The 16,723-nt window shown below is 55.2% G+C and overlaps 1 protein-coding gene across 3 annotated transcripts in view; it reads left to right on the top strand.

The window, feature by feature from the left end:
- The window catches only part of TSPAN9 (tetraspanin 9), a 194,157-nt gene that overhangs the window by 169,672 nt on the left and 7,762 nt on the right, over window positions 1-16,723 (top strand). For all 3 annotated transcript variants that reach the window (XM_033117200.1, XM_033117199.1, XM_033117198.1), the window contains one exon: window positions 16,512-16,703. In XM_033117200.1, the coding sequence (XP_032973091.1) occupies window positions 16,512-16,703 (192 nt within the window). The remainder of the gene's footprint in view (window positions 1-16,511; window positions 16,704-16,723) is intronic.

The following is a 16,723-nucleotide window of genomic DNA, read 5'->3' as shown; positions in this document are numbered from 1 at the left end:
GACTTAGGCAAACCCAGCGAGGAATGAAGCGTGTCGGGCACGGGGTGTTGGGTGCCGTGAGGAAGGGGGCAGGTCAGAGGTGGTGCAGAGGTGGAAAGAAGGGCCGGGGCAGGTCATAGACCCTTCATGGAAGGATAGGCCTGACTGAGTGGTGGGGGGGGAGGAGGGGCCCGGCTGGTGGGGGAAGAGACGGAGGAGAGGCTGCAGGCCAAGGCGTAGGGTGCATCAGAGCGGTGAGCACCCTGGGTTGTCGGGGACCGCGGCATGCTGGTCGTAAAGTGATGACCCCTGGGTCTCCAGTGAACACCAGGCTGAGGGCTTCCAGCCACATCTGGAGGGCTGCAAGAGGAGGCCTCCGCGCTTCAGGAGAGCACTTTGATTGTGGGGGTGACGAGGGTGGGGGATGACTAATGGGGATGCTTCCCAGTGTTTAAGCCAAAGAGAGGAGGCCACGAACTCCACTGTGGGGGTGAGCGGGCGAGGTGGATGCAGGGAGTTTGCAGGAACAGGGCCGGAGGGTTTGAGACGGAGGAGATGCAGAAGGGTCACAATGATGACGCTGAGAGTACACATTTGTGATGTGAGGCCCTGTTCTTGTTCTAAGAGACTTAGCAGTTTCATCCTACTTAATCCTCACAACAGCCTTGTAAGGTGAGTACTTACGTGTATTTGGCGGAGATAGCATTATTATCCCCATTTTACAGATAAGGAGTCAGTGTCACAGAGGTCGTCTGGCCCGTCTCCCTCTGATGAGGGAACGAGCTGGGATTCAGAAGCCGGGCATTCCCTCCGGAGCCTCTGCTCTTAACTGCTGGCCGCAGAGCCAAGTTTCGCTTCCTGGCTGGGAGAATAGATGGAAGAACAGGTCCCCAAGATAGGGGACATGGCGGAGAAGCACATTTTCAGGAGACTGAACAGACACCGTGGTCCAGATGGCATTCTTTAGAGAATGTATGACACCATGGGAAAAAAATACTGACTTTCCGTGCAAGCAAAGGGCCTCGGGCGTTGTGTGGCCTGAAGGGCAGTGTGGGCGCCTGGGTGCTGAGCTGTGACCCCCGTGCTGGTGCAGCTGCTGCAGGCAGCAACGTCCCCACCCGAGTCCTGCGTTCCCAGCATTCAGTGTCCTGCCCACAGACCCGTGACGCGTTGCTCTGCAAGACAGATGAACCTCCGACACGGAATTAGGCGCCCTCCCATGGCAGTGGTCCCGGCACTGGCTGCAGAAGCCGCAGAATCTGTAGGACTGTCTTAGAGGTTCACTTTTGCAAAAGAGGGCAGAGTTTTCCTGAAATGAGGCCAGCCTCTAGCTCCCCTGAGCAGCCGGTGCCACGAATCTTAAAGGTTCCATCTCCAAGTAAAACATTTTTTCTTCCTTTTTAGTAACTTCTACTTCCAAAGATGCAAAGCTGCCACGTGGATGGGAGTGGCCTCTCTCTCTGTTAATTTGAGGGTGACTGCTCCGTGGAGGCAGCACCCTAAATCTCCAGTCACTGTGTTATTTCTTCTGTTTCTCTGACTCCTGTGTCAGCCTGTATCTCAGAAAGCACTCTTTTGAGAGCTTAAGGGAAGTGTGCAGCCGCAAAGTGCAAGCGTCTGCATTCCGCTGTGTCCTCAGCCCTCCCTGGTAACTGCTCTTTTTTTTTCTTTTTCTGTTGAATAAGCAAAAGTAAGAGCAAATTTATTCCTCAGGATCTCGTATGAAAATGCGTAGTAATTGTTTCTTTTTGCTATTGTCAATATGTTTCTGCTCCATTCATTGAACTTTGTTCTCAGCTCCTCCTGCCAGCTCATAATTTAAAATATAGGTTATTTCCTCCTGTTTGTCCTTCATAAAATGCCATCATTTTCCCCTCTGGGTCTTATCACTGTGTGTGTGTGTGTGTGTGTGTGTGTGTGTGTGTGTATGGTGGATGTGGTGTGTGTGTGTGGTGGATGTTGTGTGTGTGTGTATGTTTACGTGTGTGTGTGTGTGGTGGATGTGGTGTGTATGTTTACGTGTGTGTGTGTGTGGTGGATGTGGGGTGTGTGTGGTGGATGTGGGGTGTGTGTGGTGGATGTGGTGTGTGTGTGTGTGTGTGTGTGGTGGATGATGTGTGTGTGTGCGTGTGTGTGTGTTTACGTGTGTGTGTGTGTGTGTGGTGGATGTGGGGTGTGTGTGTGGTGGATGTGGGGTGTGTGGTGGATGTGGTGTGTGTGTGTGTGTGGTGGATGATGTGTGTGTGCGTGTGTGTGTGTTTACGTGTGTGTGTGTGGTGGATGTGGTGTGTGTGTTTACGTGTGTGTGTGTGGTGGATGTGGGGTGTGTGTGTGGTGGATGTGGGGTGTGTGGTGGATGTGGTGTGTGTGTGCGTGTGTGTGTGTGTGGTGGATATGGTGTGTGTGCGTGTGTATGGTGGATGTGGTGTGTGTGTGTTTACGTGTGTGTGTGTGGTGGATGTGGGGTGTGTGTGTGGTGGATGTGGGGTGTGTGGTGGATGTGGTGTGTGTGTGTGTGTGGTGGATGATGTGTGTGTGTGCGTGTGTGTGTGTTTACGTGTGTGTGTGGTGGATATGGTGTGTGTGTGTGTGTGGTGGATGTGGTGTGTGTGTATGTTTACGTGTGTGTGTGGTGGATGTGGTGTGTGTGTGTGTGTGGTGGATGTGGTGTGTGTGTATGTTTACGTGTGTGTGTGGTGGATGTGGTGTGTGTGTGTGTGTGGTGGATGGTGTGTGTGTGTGTGTGTGTGTGCGCGTGTGTGTGTGTGTGTGTGGTGCAGAAGGCAGGGTGGGAGGGCAGGACGGAGGGCCGCTGGGATATGCTTAGACTTAGGCCTCCCCAGCTGGACTTGATCAAAGGCTTCACGTTCTCCTCCTTCCAGGTACGGGAAGTGCCTGGACTCAGAAGGAATTGATTCCGATTTATAGCCAGGTGGGGGTGTAATTAGCAGTCTTGATTTCATGTCAGTGTGGCCTGAAACGTTGCCATCTGCGCCCTCTCTGGGTGTATTTCAATGGCGCTTCCTCAGGTGGGTGCTGGATTGGCATCAGACAGCGCCCTCGACCATGGCACCCTGAGGAAGTCTCTTCTCTGAGCCTCCATTTCCTTACCTGGGGGATTTGGATCCTGATGTCACCTCCCAGGTGGTGAGGGGAAATCTCAGGGCACTTTCAAGTTCAGCTCAGGAAGGACTGGTCCTTTCCTTCCCTGCTCCCTCCCCTGAGAGAAGTGGGGCCACTCTTGGTGAGACAGGTGGCGGGTTCAGGCCTGCCACCCAGCTCGTGGGCACGTCACTCAGCCGCTTCACCGCAAAGTGGACCAGGTGCCATCATGGCACCGACGTCGCACAGCCAGGGCGAGGACTGAGCGGAAGTGAAATCCCAGGGCCTTGGGCCTGGAAGGGGTGTGGCATATTATGAGGTTCCACCTTTTGTTTTACGGCAGGGAAACCGAGGCTCAGAGGAGTGAGTGAGTCAACTTGCCCACGGTTCCCGGCCGGTAGCATCACGTGGCCCGTGTGCGGTGCTGTTTGGGGTTCATCACGCCGCTCTGTCCATTAACTCATAAACATATGCGGAGCCACACACCTCTCCGTGTGTGGTGGGGGACGGACAGATGGCCCTTCTCCTGCCATATGCTCCGGCCTGTTTGTGATCCTCAGGGACTGAAGGGGGCTGTGTGCCATCGCTCAGGGCGGGAGGCACGCCTGTGGCTGCGCTGGAAACCCGCCTCGCGTCATATCCCCACACCCCTTCGTCACGTGGGCTCACAGAGTCGATACCTGTGAGGCTGGACATTGGCAGGCTGGACACACACCAGCGAAGGTTGGTACTCACCAGGCGGAAGAAGCTTCTGTAGCTGATGAGTGGTCAGACAGAGCCACCACAGACTGCCTGGAAGAGGAGGGGGGGTGTCGGTGGGGGCCCCGAAGGCCCCGGGTTGGATTGAGGAAGGGGGAAAGAGGAAGACTTTCTGGATTGTGAGAGATGCTGTGGTCGTGACATGGAGGCAGAGAGGTGGGAAGTGCGTCTGGGGGACCCGAAGCTTCACTCTGAGAAGTGGGGGAGCTCTGTGAGAACAACGACTTTATGGGAGAAACTGCTCACTGGTGGTAGTGACTGGGCAGGCAAGTAAGTGTCTGATTAGATTTAGCTCCTCTAACTCAGTGATCGGGGTCATTATTTTGGCTCAGTGCCTCGCTGAGACCTGACGCTACCTGTGACTGACACTTGCTAACGGCCCGAGGATGGAATGGGACCCGCAGGGCACAATGACTTCCTGAGCCCCCCTCTGTGAGAAGCACAGGTCCAGTGGGGCCCTTGGGGTCCAGGGAGAGGAGCTGGTGAGCCTGTCCTACTTTGGATTCACTGTGGTCCCTTCTGGGTCACAGAGCCCCTGCTCGCCCACCCGCCTGCCTGCCTCAGTCCGCCTCCTCTGGAGCTGGCTTTCCACTTATCTTAATTTATTGATGAAAACTTGTTTTACGGTCCAGAGCACAGACGGCAGCAGCTCCCTGCCAAAAGAAAGCACGCTCACAAATCGGGAAAGGGAGCTGCCTCCCGGAGATGGGTGGCTGGGGAATGGGAGGATGCAGAGTGAGTAAAGCACGTCTGGGCGGATGCGTGCTGCTGGCCACGGCGGGGTGGGGCTGCGGCTGGGGACAGCTGGACCTCTCTCCAGCCGCTGGCCCCTGGCTTACAGGTGTTCCGCCTGCTCTCAGCACCCTGGGCAAGTGAGGACTGTGGACCATAAATACTAATAACGACTCCCATTTATGGCTTTGTCCAAGGCACTGTGCTGGGAAGTTTATTTTCATGAATCTCATTTAATCCCCAGTACAGCTCCATGTGGTAGGTACCATTAATCCCCCCACTGAAAAAACAAGCACTTGTTTTTGGAGAAGTTGCGCTCCATGATTCCCCCGGCTGGTAAATGAGGGTAGCGAGGCCTTGAACCTGGTCCGCCTGGTTCCAGTGCCAGAGCTGCCCCCAGCCTTTCTTGACACAGACACTCAGCACTGGCCCATGCCTTCTTCTGCGTGGTGGCTGCTTCTTTCTCTAGAACGGCTGGTCCAGTTGGCTTGGATGTCTGGCGTGTGGACCCCGTCTCCTGCTTCGTGTGTCCCTGTGGCCCCACAGGGCCAGCTCAGGGCAGGTCCCGCTGAGGCACCTGCTGAGAGACTGATGGCTGACGGGGCTGGTGAGCAGGTTAGCAGCCAGGCCTCCCCTGTCGCGCCTGCTTTCCCAAAGTCTTTGAGTCGCTTCTGCGAGTTCCACTGAAGTTCCGTTTCCTGGTGGGTCAAATGTGGATATTCCTTGTGTCCCTGCTTGCCACACAGGTTTATCACAGGCATGAAGGAGATGAGGGCTCGGCTCCTGGGAGCTGCAACATTCTCATCTGTAAAATGGGGTGACAGCTCATATGCGTCTGTTGGGACGGTGTGCCTGAGACAATGTATGTGAAAGCACTCTCCGGAAAAGTAATGCACAGGACTGTGATGATTTCCACAAGCTCCTCTGTTGTCTTGAAATGTCCACTGAGCTCCAGATGAGTTTATTTTCTTCTTTCTTGCTGTCTCTTGCAGAGGCATAGCCAACAGTTTCCACAACTCTGGTAAAATCAGTGATGTATGTACTACCTTGTGTGGACTCTAACCCTCCCTCCCCACCAACATACGTCTGCGCGGACATACACCCCTCCCCACAGACAACATGTCCTCCCCTAACGACGTGTCCTGTCCTTGCCCACCTTCTCTGCTCCCCGATGCTGCCCTTGCCACTGTCACAACCAGCCGGGCACCCGAGGCCGAGACCCTGACCCCACTCCCCGCTGGGCTGTTCTTGCTTTGCGCCCTGACGCTGAACTGTGTTTCTGGGCTCCTGCACCCCTGGGCACCCATTCGTAGCTCCTTCAGCTCAGACTATGCTAGAAAGTTGTTGAAAAATGTTTAATAAAGTGAGGTTCGGGATTTGTTTTCTTAGGTCTGTAATAGGCACGGAGAGGTTACAATCACAGGGTTTGGAATCACAGCAAAGTGGATTAAAATCTTGGGTCTGCCGACTCCACATGTGAGCTTAGACAACATACTGCACCTCCAATCCTTTAGTTTTGCCTTTTGCAAGGTGGCGGAAAAAGTAGTACCGTGTGTGGTTTTTGTGGAAAGTGGTTGGCACAGTTCCTGGCATGTAGTTTGGGCTCAGTAAATGCCAGCTTCGTCATCACCAGTGCCCTCGTCATCACTGCACCACCGCCACCATGATTATCTCCATCACAGCTTTGCTTTCCTGCTCTCCTCGTCTGCAAGTAGGCTCCCAGGCCACGGAGCCTTACTCACACCCATCACACCATGGCTCATCTTCCTTTCTCCAAGTAGGGACATATCTAGGTGACACCTTTCCGGCTTATTTGGGACGACCTAGATCTAAGCAGTGGAGCATGGTGGGTCAGCACATGGTTTCTGCAGCCAGGTTGCCCGTGTTCTTTCACCACTGAACCTCTATTATCTCATCTCTAAAACGAGGACAAAAACAATCTCCCAACCCCGCCATTGGGTTGGGAGGATTAAATGAGGCAGAAGAGGCAGAGCTCTCAGGCGTGCTGGCGCGTGGTCGGTGCTCACGAGTGCTGGTGCTTTACTGTCTCCTGCAGCACAGCAGGGGGGAGTTAAGACGGGAAGCTGGGCCGTGGCAGGTAGGGCCGTGGTGGGTAGGGGCGCGGAGGCTCCTCGGTTCGCGCGCTCTGTGACCTTATAAGTTCATCTGGCGAGACTGCGCACAAGCAGCTTTCAGCAGAGTAGCCGAATTGTGGGACGCATGTCAAATAGTAGAGGGGGGGCTGTGGTCTCCCAGTTCTACCCAGAGGACGAAGAGATGGGCAGAGCTTGGCACAGGGTGGGGAGGCATCTCAGGTTGTCACGGCTACTGAGACCATCTCTGGCAGAGAGACCTGAACTTAACTGGCCTGTGCCCTCCACAAGGCATGTCAGAAATGCCAAATCCTGGCGTGGGTGGACACGGCTCCCGGCTGGCAGTGTAAATAATCGGGTCTGGGCATAGGCTCCCTAGAGAGGCCAGTCACGTGTTGGCCACGTCCAAGGGCTATAGCAAAGGTACGTGTGGGTGGCTGTCCTGGGGCCAGAGAGCCACCTGGTTGTCAGCCATAATCTTTTCTCATATCTATGTGTGTAATTATAGAGTGTGATTTGCTAACCTTGAGCCATAGAAGATCGTCCTCATTCCATTATGAAAGGGCCTCCATTCTGGGTTGGGCGGACGGAGGCAGCCTCCCTGAGGAGAGGCCCCTGGCAACGGATGGATTGTCACTCTGTGACTTTTCTTCACCTTCAGGCGAGCCTCCGTTCCTCAATCAGGGAGAATGGGCCCCACTCCCCCCGTTCTGTAGGGGGAGTTGTAGTCCCCAGATCATTGGAGCTCTTTGCCACAAAGAGGTGATGTGAATTCACAGTATCCTTGTCCTGTCCCCTCGTATTTTCTAAGAAGCTCGAATAACAGTACAATACCTCGGAGATATTTATATTCTGAGGAGCACAGAGTGCTCCGCAGGCATGATCCTGTTCGTCCTGTCTGTGTCCCCGCGTGCTGGGGAAGCACTTTTCCCGCCTCAGTCTGCTCGTGGAGAAAGGTCTCAGGAAGGCTGAGTGGCTCGCAGAGGCTGCACAGCACATGCCTGTCCCCCGGGCTCCAGGTGCTGCGATCTGCGCTGTCGACAGCTCTGCTCTCCCAGGGAAGCCCAGGTGGCCTCCGTGTCAATTGATCCTTGCAGGTGGGTTTCTGAAGCCCATGTCTGCCTCCCACGGCAGCCCCGGCTTCACGTAGTACTCTGTGCTTTGATGCTGTCAGAAATGTCTTTCTCCCCGGATGCACAAAGTAAAACGAGTGCGGGAAGGAAAAAAATAAGCTGGTGATTGGAAAAGCCTTTCTGCAGACTCCTCTGACAAGCCGTTCTGAGTCCGTGGCGTCTTCCCTCCCAATTTCCAGTGACCTTGGGAGTTCAGACGGTGCCTCACTCTGTGGTCCCAGGCTGTCTCCCCATGGTTCCTCCCTGGGCCCAGGAGCCGGGCAGCCATGGCTGGTGTGGGCACAGGTCAGGAGAGCTGTACGCCTGTGTACCACCCCCGTCACCTCGGCATAAAGAGCACCCTTCTAGCACTGGCATCCTGCCTGAGAGTTACTGGCGTGGGTGGCCTGAGGCTCCAAGCTGCTTCCTGTTGAGTGTTGACAAGTTATGGAGTTTGGGGAAAAGACAAATCCAAGGGTCATCCGCCCCCACTCTCCCAGCAAAGGGCAGTCCTCCGACTCGGTCAGGGAACAGAACCTCCAGCGGGGCCAGGACAGTGCACCGGCAGCCTCCCTCTTGGGAAGTTCTTCCCGTGCCTGCCCCCTGCCCCTTCAGCCCATTTCCTCTGTGTGTTCCCGAACAGAGACGGAAAACAGCTGTGTGCTTACCCGTGGATGCTCTGTCCACGTCCTTGAGCAGAATCTCCTGTCAGGGCCTCCATCCTCCTGTTGCCAGCAGTGAGCCTGAGAACGCTGGGTTACAAGTGCTCCCCTGTGTCCCTTCTTCCCTCCACCCACCCCCACCCCACCTTGGCCTGGAATGTGCTTGACTGGGAAGAAAGTGCCGTCCTGCCACCTCGCAAGGCCTGGCCCAGAAGGGCTGCGGCAGCTGCAGTGGTGGCGTGAATCGATGTTTATGGACTGGTGAATGATCACTCCTTCTTTGCAAAGGCTGGCAGGTACTTTGTATCATCTGCTGCTCTTTGGCACCCCAGCCACACATCATTCTGAGGACCTTCTGAGGCTGCTCCCTAGGCTTTGTTCCTTCCCGCAGCCTCAGTCGCACTCCGCGTCCCTTTGCAGAGTTCTGAGCTGTCTCCACTTCCTTTTCTATTTCCCCACAGAGTGAGTAGGCTTGTGGGTCAGTTTGAGAAGGTGGCCAGGTGCTGGCATCTGAGAAAGTTGATCTGGGACCTGCTGTCGCATTTGAGGAGTCATGATGGCCTGGGAACTGGGGTGCAGGTGGAGGTGGGGGAGGTGAGTGGCCTTTCTCCCAGACAGGAAGGGTTATGGAGACAGGAATTGAAAAGGCCGTGTCAGGAGAGCACAGGTGGGCACCCCCTCTGCTCCCCATGTCTGATGCTTGCCCCTTGCTCTCCAGGCATCAGCTCTGTTGGGACTGGGCACCCCTGCCCTGGCCTTTGAAGCCCAGGGGCAGACCCAGATTCTCCCTGTCCCCAGAGTTGTGTCACCCTGGATCCCACAGATGCCTTGGCTGGAGTGAGCCCCTGGCAAGGCAGATGTCCTCCGTGTGGAGGCCAGGCCAGCGCTCCAGCAAAGCCAACCTCCTCTCCCCACCCACCCCATCCCGCCCCGCTGGGATCAGGGGACACCAGGTCCTTTGGGTAGCCCCCTGGGGCCAGTGCTGCTGGGGACCGCTGTCGCAGAGTCTCAAATGGGAGCCCCCTCACCATGCACTCTCATCCCCATGGACTTTTTAGAGTTTCAGACTGTAAGAGGTACTGTAACGGGACCCACTCTCAACATATGGGGTGTTCTGGTGAATTGGGGCGGGAGGGTTACCGTGTTCTCAATGTCCCTACAAAGTTCGCTGGAGAGAATTGGACTCTGGAAACAAGGGATTTAAGAGCTTCATTAACCTCTGAGACTTGCAGCTCCCAAACACATCCCTTACATTTGGCCATGTTGAAATGCTCTCCCCTAGACCCATCTTAGATAGGAAATAACCTCATTCTGCAGTCATCAAAATGCAACTGGGTTTTCGATATGCAAATGCTAGATGTAATGGTTATCTGGAGGAAAATTCAGCTCAGAAATATGGGTGTGAGCTCCCTATCAGCTATGCAAGCTGGTGATATTGGGGACTGTGAAGTTGTGAAGAAACTGGAGGTTTTGAGAGAGTGTGGGATCAAAAAAAGAATGACCGAGGAAATCATGCTCTTTGGCTTTAAATTATGCACAAATTCAATGTGAGCCAAAATTGTGCTGTGGCTGCCAGCCAAACCACTGAAGACTTAGGCTGGATTACTAGAAATATAGAGCTCAGAATGTAGGAGGGGAGAGTGGTATCTTTATGCTCTATTCTGGTCTCTCCATAGCTGGAATCTAACTTGCAGTTAGGGACAGAGAGGAGCGGGGGAGAGTAACTCAGAGCTGAAAGATCTAAAAGCCCTTTAATAGGCAAGGAGAAGACTTGGGAAAGAATGTTTGCTACCAGCCTTTAAATATCTCAAGGTCTGTCATACTTGTTTTGGCTGCACTTCTTGGGGAAAACAAGGACCGAGGCATGTTAGCCACAGGAAAGTAGATTCTTGAATTAATAAGAAAGAATTCTTGACCAATTAGAGTTGTGCAGAAATGGCATGGAGCATAGTGTGGATGGTGAGTGCTAGGACCCTGGGGGCTCAAGCAGAGGCCCAATGGCCTGAGGCCAGCGGCAGCTCCCACAGGGAGACTTCTCATTAAGTGGCCACCTCCCGCTCTGTGCTCTGATCCTCCTCCCTGCTGGTGACTTTGGCAAAGACAGCTTTGGGATTCTGTCCCGCACTTTCCTGTAGAATTAGAATTAGAAGCGTTGTCCGAGACCCCCCCCCCACACACACACCTTTTATAGGTGTGCGGAGGAATGAGCTGTAGGAGCCCCTGGGAGGCAAGTGGCCTGCGTCTGACGTGTAGAGCAGCACCCCACTCCTGCACTGACTATTGTCCTTTGTCCCAGTGATGAAGTTCTTGTCAGGCTGCTTCTCCTGGGCTGGGCAGGATCATTACCAGCTGTGAAATTGAAGTCACTTTGGGTTTCTTTGTTATTCCCCACATCCACTAATTTATTAAATGCCATTAAACATTGCGCTTGCTCTGGCTCACAGAGAGCATTGGAGAAAAGCTCCTGCAAAGCAAAGAGGGGATGAGGCTGGGTGGGGGCGCCAGGGGCCAGGGTAGGGGAGTCTGTGGGGACAAATGAGGCAGCGGGATGGAAATAGCCAGAGGGTGTGAAGGGCTCTGAGGGGGCCTGGGGCAGGTGGAGCAGGGGACCTACAGGCCAGTGAGGGGCGAGGGGGGGTGAATTGGGGGTAACTTGGGGCACTGGGGGTTTAGAAGTGGGGAAGAAGGGATGCATGGGTGGCTTCTTCTTCAGGTGTGTTTGTGTGTCTGGGTCTGGTCCTGTCCCCAGGATGTGGCCTGCTCAGGTCTGTCCATCCATCCAACAAATATTTATGTAGCTGGCTCTGGGCCCTCCGGCGGAAGAGAAATGGCTGGGCCATGAAACTGGCCCTGGAAGTACTGGTATTTTAATGAGGGTGGGCAGCAGTCCACACAGGGGGCTGGGCAGATCCCCGAGGTGCTCAGCTCTGGGTGCAGCCCCGACCCAGTAGGTCAGCCCCGGGGAGGGCCACCCCCACACGGGAGAGGCTGTGGGCAGTTATGCGGGGACACCAGGAGTGGCTGTCCTTGAGCTGTAAGCAGTGTGCCAGTGGGCATAGACACTCAAGAGGGAAGTTGGTTTGAAGGGGAAATTATGGGCTTTGCCCCAGAGAAATGGGATGCCGGCATGAAAAATACATGAGGCTACATGGCAGACGCATATATTAAAACTACAAATCAATATGTTCAAACTGAAGATGGGGAACAATGCCATGGGGATATTGGCTAACTGCAACAGCCTTCATGAATGAGACAAGCCTGGAGTGCTTGTTCACTGCACGGCCTTAGCCCCCTGGGCCTCAGCTTACTTGCGATGCATCTGGTGGATGGGCCCACGGGTGACGGGCAGCTCCTGAGGTGGTCCTCTGAAGGGCCCAGACAGGAGAGCCCTGCAGGAAGGAGACCCAAAGGCATTGCCAAGCGTGAGGCACTGTTCATGGCTGTGGGTATTTAGCAATGAACAAAACAGACCCAAATCCCAGCCCTAATAGAGAGCAAGGCCATGCGCAAATGGAAGGGTAGGAACTTGTTTTCTCAAGTTTTAATGGGATTTATTTGGAGCCCTGAATTGAAAATATTCAGAAATGCCCTCGTTTGTTGGGGGGAGGGAGTAAAGGGTCGGGGAGGCTTGATAGTCAGGTGGTCCCTGGGCCAGCCCCTGCTTGCAGAGGGGTGCCCACGAGGCCGGCTGGTGACTCGGGTCGGTTGGTGCTGGCGTGGGCTGGGTCCTGGCCCCTGAGTCACCGTGCCACGCCCGGTCTCTTCCTGCCCTAGGCTGACTAGCTCGGTCCTCTCAGCTGAGACAACCCTCCAGTTTTGGAAGGGAATTTTCCTGAATGCCACCAGCTAAGCTCTCGGCACCGAGGTTTGGCTGTGCCGCTGCAGGCCTCGTCTCCTTCCTGTAGCTCCCCCTCTGGTCCTCCCCTCTCCCGTTCCTGCCTTGCCCTGTGCTCTGCCCACAGAGATTGCCCTCCTGCCCAGCAAAACTGCCGGCAGCTCCTCCCTCCTGCCCATTGCCAGGTACCAGACATTGGCCTCTTCCCTGCTCCTGCCCCAGCCCTCACCAGCTCCCCAGATAGTCTTCCCAGCTCTTTCCTCCCCTCAAGTTGTGCCCACCCTCTCAGAGCCAGGAGCTGCCCCACCCTTGGAGGGAACACACCAGGTGTTTCCTCTGATGGTGTTTCAGGGAGTTGAGAGCTGGAGGGTGGACACCTGCCCTGAGGTGGGGCTAGGGCAGGGTTTCTGAACCTGCACTAACATTTGGGGCTGGGTAGCTCTTTATTGTGGGGGCTGCCCTATGCATCACCGCTGACCTCTACTCACGAAGACTCCAGTAGCACTCCCCTCCCCGCGTGGTGTCAACCCAAAATGTCTCTAGACATGGCCAGGCGTTCCCAGGGGAGCAAAGTTGCTCCCGGTTGAGAAGCACTGGACTAGGAGATGAAAGCATCATGTCTCAGGCTTGGCTAAACCTGTGCTGGAATGGACCTGAGATATTCTCTAGTCCAAACCCCACATTTTAAAGGAAATTGGGCCTCAGAGAGCTAAAGAATCTCAAGGTCACAGAGGCGAGCAGCATGATGAAAGAGGCATTTTAGAAAAAGGATTCAGACGGCTCAATGCAGGCTGGGCTGAAAAACAGGCCAGAGGCAGGGAGGGGAGCGTGGGGCGACCTGGGTGTGAGACGGGGGCTAAGGCGGGGGTCTTGGTGCCTTTCTCCTGGGGCTGGGGCTCAGGGCGCACTCACAGTCTCCTTGGAGTGGCAGTGTGGAAGGGACTCTGTTCCAAATGCCAGGAAACCAGGTTCTGAGCCCATCCTGGCAGTGTGACAGCCGCAGTGTCCTTATTTGTAAACTTAGGGCCTGAGGTTTGTGTTTTCTTCTGCTTGGAGGCTCTGTTGGTTCTGCGTTCTCTGAGATGGGGGCACGTTGTCCATCTCAGCAGATTCCTGAGCGTGGAAGAGTGGCAGTGGGGTGAGCAGTAGCGCCTCGAGGCGCTGTACAAGCCTCATTCATTTAGCAGACACTGTGTGTGATGCTTCTCCCCGCACCCCAGGCTTAGGTGCAGGCTGTCGGTAGGGCTGCCCCACCTGGAGGCAGCAGGTCCCCTGGGATCTAGCCTGGGGCACGGCGGGACCTCTGACTAGAAATGAAGAGGGAAGCAGGGGACAGGACAACAGCCTCCTTCTCTTAAGGCGATGGAGGGAGTCTCCTGGTGGGTCTTTGGGAAGCTTGACCAAATCAAAGAACACGCGGTACAAAGCCAGAGAAGCAATTCTAAGACAAGTGACCAGCTCCTGGAGCTTCTGAACTGTTGAGGTTTTTTCTCAGATGGAGGCTCGTGGAACTCACATCAGTGTCCCCCAGGAGAGAAATGAAGAATGGAGGCAAGGAGGGGACCCCACCAGGCCTACTCCCAGTGAGAGGGGGTCTCAGGGGGTCCTGGCGTCTCCAGCTGCAGGATGGTGGTGGCATCCTGCAGCGCTAGGGGCCCAACGCCCGTCCCTTCAGTAGGTTCCTCTACCTATAGTGAGTGACCCAGCAGCAGCGGGTTTTCCTTACGCATTCCATGTTCTGGCTTTTAGAGCCACAAATCTCCAACATGAAGATCATGAATTTCCATGGTATGATTAATGAAAGAAAAATTGAGCCGGCAGCATAGTAGAAACTGATCAGATTGAAGAAAGTCAGTGACAAGTTGGATGCAAGTTTCAGCGCCTCACTGGCAAACTCGGAGCTTCTGACCTGGCATGGAGCGCCACCTAGTGGTTGCAGGGGGTCATTCCCCGCAGCAAAGCTTAGAGATGCCCCTTTGGGTGGATGGGTGACCTGGGCCAGTGTGCCCACACCTTGGGGGCCTTGCCCTAGTGCCACCTGGGGCTGCTGCAGGGTGTCGGAAGTTCAGGACACCTCTCCACAGTGTGGGGGACCCAGGCAGCTGCTCCACTTACCTAACTCCATCCCTCCCCCTGCTGCTCCGCCAACAGTCTGGTTTAGTAATACGTGGGAATATCCTCTCTTCTTTTGTCATGCCCAGTCTGGGCCACCTTTGTTCCCCATTTGTCAAAGTCCTAATCATTCATTGAAGCCCAGCAAACCCTGTCAATACTACCTTCCAAATGTACCTCAAATCAGACCATTTCCCAGCCCTCCTGTACCCACCTGGTGTGGGTTGCCGCCAGCCTGGTCCAGGCAGGAGCCTGCGCACGGTCCCCGGCTTCCTGCTTTGCCCTCTGTGGTCTGTTCTCCGAATAGCAGCCAGAGTATTCTGTTGAAAACATAAATCGCGTCACTCGCCCACTCTGGAAGCTCCCCATCCCACTAAGCACCCACATTTTCTTTCCCAATGCCTGTGAGGGCCTGTCTCATCCTACCCCCTGCCACCCCACCCCACCTGCGGGTCCCCTGCCACTTGTCACCTCCTTCACACCGGTGGAGCCACGTGGGCGCCTTGCTCCTCTGTGGCTGTTCAGGCTCATTCCCACCTCGGGGCTTTTGCACCTGCTGTCCCCTCCTCCAGTACACCCTTCCCCCAGGTATGTTGACGTTCACTTCCCCTGCTCAGGTGCCACCTTTCCGAGAGGTCTTCCCTGACCACTCTGTTCCCAGTTACTTTCTAACTCCTTACCCATCGTTACTTTTCTTCACAGTACATACCAGGACGCCAAATTCCATACGTTTCTCATGTGACACCGGTGTCTTGTATGGGATTCCCTCCGTGAGGCCGGGCCTCTACGGGTGCCGTTTACCGGCTCCTCAGTGCTCAGAAGGGGGCCCGGCTTATTAAGTAGGGGCTCGGTTTGGGTGTGCCGGCTCCCTGTCCTGACTGCTGCATCTGTGTCTCCTCTCTGAGCGAGAGCAGCTTGAGGGCAGGCCTGGCTTGCTTCCTGGGGTCACACACAGCTCCCAGAGCATAGGAAGTGCTCAATGAGTACCTTTCAGCCAGAGCCTGGTATTGGCCGCCCGTTCCCTGTGCTTGCTTCCACCTAAATTCTTACAATAATCTAGAAGGTAGGTAGGTGCTGTTATTCTTATCTGGCATAAAAGGAGTTGGCAAGGTCGCCCAGCCAGGACGGGCTGGAGCTGGGGGTCAGGTCCACGTCTGGGCCTCCCCGGCCCTTACATCTGCACTTTCACCCTGCGTGGAATGTTCTTGCCCTCTGCCTGCCCCACGTCCACCAGCTCTGAGGGGCTGCCTCCTCCAATTGGCCTCTCGGACCAGGACAGCGATGGTCTCTTCTGAACTCCTGTGCCATTTATTTGGCACCAGTGTGTACTGCCCGGGGTGGGTGCTGCATTTTCATTGCTCCCGTCCAGCCTGAGCAGAGGCCCGGGGAAGGCAGGTCTCTGAAGTGCTTGTAGCAGTTCTGGCACAGAACGCTGCGGCTGTAGGTCCTCAGTAAATATCGGTGGACTGATTGATTGGCTCGTCAGACTCAGCAAACTTCCTCTGAGCTGCTGGGGTCGGGTGTCAGCTATATCAAGCATAAAACAAGGCCGATGTGGAGATTTGCAGCCAAATGAAACTGAAGCTTCCCCAGGTGAATCCAGTGGTTCAGTGGCCCAGTGGACACATGGCCCTTCTGGTCAGGGCAGCAGGTCACAGTCCCTGGAAGGTCTGGCTCTGAGGAACAGGACTCCGAGACCCTCTTCCTGGCTCTTGCTTCCCCGTGACCACCGTGTGCCCCTCGCCCTGGGTTCCTTCCTGACCTCCAGGGCGTCTCCTCCACCCAGTGGAAAAACAGCAACTACTCATATGCTACTAGGACCTGCAATATTTGTCACATGATTTTGCCTGTGTCTTATTTAATTTGATCCTCAGAGTGACCCTATGGGGTCCATGAAGCTTGTATAACCCCATTTTCCAGGTGGGGAGACTGAGACACAGAGAGAATGAAGGCATTTGTCTGGGTCACACAACTGACATGATTTGAGGCCGTGGCCATATCTGACCAGTAGCCTCGTTCTCACCCTTTCTGTGTCTCAGTTGTGGGTGAGGATGTGGAGTCATTTGAGTTCCATGTCGATGGATGCAAGAGCGGTGCCGTCTAACAGGCTTTCCTTTCTCTCCAGCTCTGTGGCTGCGGGCTGCTTGGAGTGGGCATTTGGCTCTCCGTGTCCCAAGGCAACTTTGCCACCTTCTCCCCCAGCTTCCCCTCGCTGTCTGCAGCCAACCTAGTCATCGCCATGGGCACCATTGTCATGGTGACGGGCTTCCTCGGCTGCCTGGGGGCCATCAAGGAAAACAAGTGCCTCCTCCTCAGTGTAAGTTGGACCTCGTAAGC

This window comes from Rhinolophus ferrumequinum, chromosome 10 (assembly GCF_004115265.2).
Source record: "Rhinolophus ferrumequinum isolate MPI-CBG mRhiFer1 chromosome 10, mRhiFer1_v1.p, whole genome shotgun sequence".
NCBI classification, from domain to species: domain Eukaryota; kingdom Metazoa; phylum Chordata; class Mammalia; order Chiroptera; family Rhinolophidae; genus Rhinolophus; species Rhinolophus ferrumequinum.
This window is presented reverse-complemented; position numbering and strand designations above follow the sequence as displayed.